Source organism: Montipora foliosa, chromosome 1, assembly GCF_036669935.1.
Source record: "Montipora foliosa isolate CH-2021 chromosome 1, ASM3666993v2, whole genome shotgun sequence".
Taxonomy (NCBI): Eukaryota; Metazoa; Cnidaria; class Anthozoa; order Scleractinia; family Acroporidae; genus Montipora; species Montipora foliosa.
The window spans coordinates 19,173,000-19,180,499 of NC_090869.1; the positions used below are offsets into that span (position 1 = coordinate 19,173,000).

At 41.8% G+C, this 7,500-nt stretch overlaps 1 protein-coding gene across 1 annotated transcript in view; it reads left to right on the top strand.

Moving 5' to 3' along the window:
• LOC137975760 (contactin-associated protein-like 2) overlaps nt 1-6,440 on the top strand; it is a 25,391-nt gene extending 18,951 nt beyond the window's left edge. Inside the window, exon 3 of the mRNA XM_068822943.1 lies at nt 5,830-6,440. Within this exon, the coding sequence (XP_068679044.1) occupies nt 5,830-6,440 (611 nt within the window). The remainder of the gene's footprint in view (nt 1-5,829) is intronic.
• The last annotated feature ends 1,060 nt before the right edge of the window (nt 6,441-7,500 follow it).

Genomic DNA, 7,500 nt, shown 5'->3' on the forward strand with positions numbered 1-7,500 from the left:
CACAACTTCTTTCATCACAAGTTTAAGCGTGCCCTCTGAGCATCTGACAGCTTTGTAATGCTAAAGTTACTAAAGTTAATCCCTAGGGATCCGGCAGGGTTAGTATCTGGATGGATGACCTCAAACATATACCCCTTCGTAAAATAGAAGCATTGGACCGAAAATACTATTAACGCTAACAAATGCAAACTCAGCAAGGTACAGATTTTGTTAGCTTGCTTTATGCAAAAACAAATATTGATGCAAAAGTAAACTGATACACAGTTTTTAGAAAGAGCAGAAGGAAGTTTCCAGGACGGTCGCTCGAGAATAACATATTTACGACATGAGAACAACATTAATTTTGAACCGTGAATATAGAATATAAAAAGTTACGATCAGCGACAAACATTTTGGGAGATTTTTGCTACGTTCAATTTTGTTATTGTACTTTTGGTTGCACAAATAAATCGCAAAATCGAAAGTGACATCGCCGGAATTCAGCGGACGCCGTGATAAGTTACCGCGGCATGTTTACTCGCCAAACCGTGAAGCATCTGTGTCAAATGATGGCAAGATACCGGGTTTTCGTAAGTTTCTTTTTCTGTCAAGTGTTATAAAGTTTTACAATAAATGAGCGAAGTCAAAACAAAGATCACAATCGCCCAAACTCTTGAGGTTGACCCCCGCCCGGGGGTTGACCATTGTTTCTGCTAAGTCAAAAATTTACTCTCCAAGACGAGGTTATTTATCACCAGGTAATTCCATCATTTTGGAAATGGCAGCTACTTTATTATTCATCGGCGTCACAATATTTTGCTAATTTTCGGGCTCATTTTGTTGAAACTCAAGTACGCTTTCAACAGACCTGTTTATTTTCGTGAACCTTTCCTGCTTACAAAGCAATACTAATAACATGATATTGATGAATGGTATATGAAATGAATCATATATGAACTTCGGATATCAAATCAAGTGAAGCTATGATCTTCGCAGTTATGAACGCAATTTTTGCAATTGCGTAGAGAAGCCTGAAAAATTCAGGACTTCAACGGGGTTTGAACGTGACCTCGCGATTCCGGTGCGACGCTCTAACCAACTGAGCTATGAAGCCACTGACGTTGGGAGCTGGTCATTTGTGGATTCTAATGATCCCGTGAGGAATGAATCAATGATGAATGGTATATGAAATGAATCACATATGAACTGCGGATATGAAATCAAGTGAAGCTATGATCTTCGCAGTTACGAACGCAATTTTTGCAATTGCGTAGAGAAGCCTGAAAAATTCACGACTTCAACGGGGTTTGAACCCGTTACCTCGCGATTCCGGTGCGTCGCTCTGAGCTATGAAGCCACTGACGTTGGGAGCTGGTCATTTTTGGGTTCTAATTGTCCCTTGAGGAATGAATCAATGATGTATGGTATATGAAATGAATCACATATGAACTGCGGATATGAAATCAAGTGAAGCTATGATCTTCGCAGTTATGAACGCAATTTTTCCAATTGCGTAGAGAAGCCTGAAAAATTCACGACTTCAACGGGGTTTGAACGTGACCTCGCGATTCCGGTGCGACGCTCTAACCAACTGAGCTATGAAGCCACTGACCATGGGAGCTAGTCATTTGTGAGTTCTAATGGTCCCGTGAGGAATGAATCAATGATGAATGGTATATGAACCCATTAGAACCCACAAATGACCAGCTCCAAACGTCAGACGGCTTCATACCTCAGTTGGTTAGAGCGTCGCACCGGAATCGCGAGGTCACGGGTTCAAACCCCGTTGAAGTCCTGAATTTTTCAGGCTTCTCTACGCAATTGCAAAAATTGCGTTCATAACTGCGAAGATCATAGTTTCACTTAAACATGATATTATAATTCACAGAGGCAGAAAATATCACAGAATCTTTTTCCAGCGAAACATTTAATTGAAACAAACAACATAAGATGCACTAAAACGCCATTCGCGCTGCAATGACTTTCGACGCCATTGCTGGTTGACGAGAATAACAAACTCACGAGGCAGAATGTATATTTATATTTAATTACGTTAGCACAATAGAAAGACGCTAACCTCATTTTGACACGAAAATGCTTTACTATTGCCATAAAAACTATCCAGTTAAGCTCGCATATTATAAAACATGATGAATTCATAAAGGCGACCTTTTTGCAGCGAACAATTTTTTGAAACAAACAACATATTTGCTATCATTACGTGCGTGAAGAGGAAAAACTCAATCGTGTCAAATATGCGCAATATTACAACAAACAAAATTTCAGGATCAAACCGTTTCCAGGAAGAACCTTTTCCTTGAATAATGAAGCACAAAATAGACGACAAGCTTTCTTTCAGATAATTCTTGGCTGTCACATTTCCAATTATTTTTTTACTGAAGACTGTGCAGAGTTGATCACAGATCCACTTCAGGTGTTCCATTCGTTCTCTGTCTTTGTTGAACCCATAAGTTACCAGAGAATTTTCCATTTGGTTTCAGTGTTCCACATAACGGCACAATTGGTAAAAAATACAGCTCACTTTGATTTCGGCTCGACAGGCGATAGATTTGTTGTCGAAGTCCATTACTCGTCGCTTTTAAGATTCCAGGTGTTTGTATTTCACCGCCTGCTTAATTTATCCAACTGACTTTTCATTATTTTGAGCTCCATAAGGGTATATTTTGTTTAAAGATCCACTAAAACGCCATTCGCGTTACGTGACTTTCGACGCCATTGCAGGCTAAGTTCGGCTAAGTTAATGATTCTACTGTGTCCACCAGAGAAATCTACGCATTTCCACTACCCTCTCGATCCTAAGAAAATACGTGCAGAAGGCTCTATGCACAAAGACACCACTTACCAGGGGAGTGACAGGCAAGACTTTTACCGACACGGAAAATAAGACGGAGAAATCTACCCATTTTCCGACTGGGATTGCCATACGGCAACCCAGTAATAAACAACGTGCAGAGCAAGAACCGCGCTCGGCCCATGGTCTAGGAGCTGAGGCCAGACTATTTGGCAAAGCAACATATTCAAGCAGTTGGTTCATAAACACAAATCTCAAGTAATGCCTGTGCTTCTCAGCAATGCTTACAGAATAATAAGCATCCTTTAAGTCAAGGACTGCCATGTATGAACCTGGCTTGACAAGGGTAGGGGCAGACTGGAGTGTGTCCATTTTAAAATGGTGGTTTGTAATAAACACATTCAATTACTTCAGATTTAGGATCATTTCGAAAGGAGCCATCCTTTTTTGGCCGAATGAACTCGGAAGAGATAAATTGCCCTGTACATGGAATAGCTTTCCTGATAACTCCTTTTTGAAGCAATTTAGTTATCTCTACTTTAATAATTCCCTTTTCTTTGTGCGTGTAGTTTATCAGATGTTTTGGCATGTAATGTTGGATAGGATCCGCCTCAAACTCCAGATGGCAGCCCTTAACCATGTCAAGAATATTAGAATCAGAGGTGATTGTCCTCCAGGTTTCAATAAAATTTGTTATATTTCCAGCCGTGAAACAAGTGACATGGTTACTTACCACACTATGGTTAAATGTTTCGCTGCTCAACTGCCTTTGTTGGGAGCTCGAAACTGGCTCCCTTTGTGAGGATACTTCTTGCCGGGGTACTGGGGGCCCCGGCTGTGCTGTTTTTTTTTTTTTTTGCCTGTTCTGGTTGTAAGAGGCTCTCCCAAAACTAGTGCCAGAGACAGGTGAGTGGTTTGCCTTTGTACCTCTCTGGAGTTTGGCTCCAATTTCATTGTCATCCCCAATGTCCTTAAGGTGTTTTTGGAGGTCATCCCCAAATAAGTAATCAGTGAATGGAACCATTGGAGAACAGAGTGAGCCAATGTCAGGTTTCATTAAAAACCTTCTTTGGACATTGAGCTCATAATTCACATGAGTGAGCAAGGATAATGCTTCCAGGCATCTCTTTATTACAAGCTGAATCTCATTAAAATCAGTGACTTTCCACCCATAGCAGTATCTGCAACCTAAGCGATGGGAATAAAACCTTTCACAAGGGCTTGCTGCATTTTTGCCATGTGTAAGTCACGTTTCCTCGTGGCCTTTCTCGCAATTTCCTCCATATGCCTGTGTTGCAACGCGTTACCTTGGCATAAGCACAGTTTTCTGGGCGGACCTGTCTCTCCAGTTTTTCTTTTAGGGTCCTCTCCCCCATTTTGCTCCTGAACATCTTGTTCAGGAGCTTTGCGAGCGGTTCACTTTTCAGTGCAGCTCCAACAGACTCATATTCTTTAGTCAGCTCACGCAAATTTGCATCATTATCAGTATTAGGAGAGGGTTTCTCCTGCTGACCTCCACTGTCAGCTGAGGTAGATGGTTGGGAATTCATCACCTGGTTCAAAAGAGTTTCGCACTCAGAGTCGCTCGAGTGCTCGCTCATGGAGCCAATATCAGGACAGAGCTTTTTGGCGGGAACGGAGCTCTCGCTCATTATGCCTTTCCGTTTAAGGTTACCATATACCTTCAGATCGGCAATTTTCTTCAAATTTGGATTTTTCGGTTAAAGTAATGATCGAAATAGGATCTCTAATGTAAAAAGGAAATTATTCAAAAAGATTAAATATTGGCGGAGAAATGGCGGTTTTACGTTTTGGCCGGAAGTAAAAATTACCCGTCTGATTGCAAGTCTTAGCGCTGTTTTCTCGAATCAATTTTTTCACTCGAAGCGGACACTTTAAAGAGCTAAAACTCACAGGGAATTTGTCCGATTGCCCCCAAATCTTGACAGTGGCTAGGTTAACATATAAAGAACAAAAACATGTCTGCAAATATTTTATTTCAAAATATTTTTTCTCTGAGAGCGATTTTTGTACCAACACTTCACATTTTTTTAATACTATTTCGAAAACGTTCTATAACTTTTCCCTGTAACTGAGTATGGCAAAACGTAGACACCTTTTTTTAGCGCTTTGGGTCGGAAAACGGAGAAACAAAATAAAATAGCGAAAGCAAAATTTGCTTTGACTTGTAGCTTTGAAAAGGTGATTCGGACGCTCGCATTTAGAGGTCGTGAAAACTTCGACAATTCATTTAATTTCTAAATACTTGATATGGTTTGATAGCCAGCTTTATAAGCTTTAATTTGATATAGGGGTTTAGGTATCTACAGTTTAAATCGGACGCGCTGCATTGCTCGGACGCGAGACACCCCTGAAGGTATACGGTAACCTTAATGGCAGTGGCTTTTCCCTTCGTAGGTTTGTCCTTTGTTGCATTAGGGCTTTCCACCAATCTCTCCGTCAGACTCTGAATCGTTGAAGTCAGCGAGGAGATCTGTTCTGGCGAGATAAAGACAGGAGATTCCTGTTTGTTGACTGAAAATGAATGGGACAGAACGTCCGCCGCTTTAGTTGCCGAGTCATACTCGGACAAATTTCCAAGAAGTTCTTCTTCGTTAAGGTCTCCATCGGCCATTGTAATAAATGCACGCACAAAATTAACAATGTTAAATCGGTCTAAAACCCAACTGAAGAGTGTTCAATCTAAAACCTAATTGTGATTTTACTCAGGATCAGAATCGAGAGAAGTGTAGGAGAAACCAACTACTCGCAAGGTAACTTCGTTGTGAACTTTGTTGGCAAGTTCGTACCGACTTTCGGAGCGAAGTTGCCAAAGTTCATTGTGAAATTGCAAATTTCATTGGCCCGTTGACAATGAACTTTTGAATTACCCGCCCCAGTTCCCGAGTTGGCAACCAAGTTCGGAAACGGCGCGGCCAATGTTTCGTGAAATCCATTGTAAAACTACCTTCATTTATTAGCTCAGTAGAAATACCACTACAAAATCGGCCAGTAGCAATTATATTTTTTCTCTGAAGGATTCGCCAAATCTTGCACCGCTTTGAAAGGGTTGAACCCTTCTTCAATGAGTGGCGGTTACGTCATTGATCCTGACGGTGAAGGAGGTTTGCCACCGTTTGAGGTCACTTGTAACATGAATGACAAGAATGGAGTTGGCGTGACAATTATCAATCACGACAGTGAGAAGAGAACGCTTGTCCAGGGATGTGAACCAGCTGGTTGTTACTCACGTGACATTTGGTACACCGGAGCGAGTCTGTCTCAGATGGCGATGCTCACCAGAGTCTCCTTACACTGTGAACAGTTTATCAAGTATGAGTGTTATGAAGCTCGACTTTTTCGCTACAAACTCAATGGATGGTGGGTGTCACGTGACTCCAAAAAAATGACTCATTGGGGTGGAGCATCTGGTCATAAAAAGTGCGCATGCGTGATGACCAACTCATGCGCAGACTCTCGCTTTGGTTGTAACTGTGATAAGAATGACAAGGTCTGGCGTGAAGACAGCGGTCTCCTCACTGACAAGACAGAGCTTCCAGTTAAACAGCTCAGGTTTGGAGATACTGGAGGCAGAGGGGAGCAAGGGTACCACACACTCGGAAAATTCAAATGCTATGGAACAGCATGATTATTTTGGTATGTATTACGGTTTAATGAAAAAGCAATTTTCTTTTGGCTGTTACTTTAAGGGGTTATATGACGTAACTTTAGGTAAAATTCTTGTCACGAAAATGCTGATAAAATTATATGGAACACAGCAATGCCTACAAAAAACATAAAACAACAAAAAAAGATTGAAAGAACCTTAAGGGGTGCATGGATGGACCACGCGCAAAGTTAAAAGCAACAAGGAGCTTCTTGAGCTGATTTGGATGGGGTTACTGCATCTTGGCTAACAAGGTGAAGTTTCGACCATTTTCTCAGCTACTCGCATCTCAGTCAACTAACAGTAACTTGAAATTTCTAGAATGTAAATAAAGTTAGTTTGATCATTCTCGGACTAGACTGCTCGCTGTCCCTTCTGAGTTAGTCGAACCGCCCGCTTTGGTCACGCAAGGGAGCAGAAGAGAGAGTGGTGATTGAGGATATTAGGGAGCTTGAGCACGCGCGTTTTTGAGACGCGGACTGCAACCGGAAGAGAAAATTTCGCCTGCCAGGACCGTGGTGTCTCCCAGATTTTTGTATTAATCATCTCTAACGGAGGAAAGATACTTCGTATTGTAAATGTGGTTGTGTGAAAGCAAGTTAAAAGGGAAAATAACTCACTTCCGGTTGCCGTCCACATCTCAAAAACGTGCGTGCTTAAGCTCCCTATTATGACTGCACGACGCGTTCAGAATATCCCGTTGCACCAGCAACGGGAAATTCGGATTGGTCCGTTGACAATCGACCGCTGTCAGACTTTTTTGGCGACTTAACTACTTCTTGCCAGATTATGACGCCAATCTGTTTTCGATTTTCCTTGGGAAATTGCTTTTGCGGTTTCGATGAAATAGCTAACAAATTGAACCCAAACAAGAAACAGAAACTTGCTTGAGCCTGAGCTTGAGCTTGAGTGAGGCTCCAGCACTTGGCTAAGTAGCCTGACTTCTGGCTGTTATACACAATTGTGGTCTCATTCACACAGAAGCCCTTCCAGCTAATCCTGCCAAGCCGACCACATGCTGGAAAGGTCAGACCACAACACC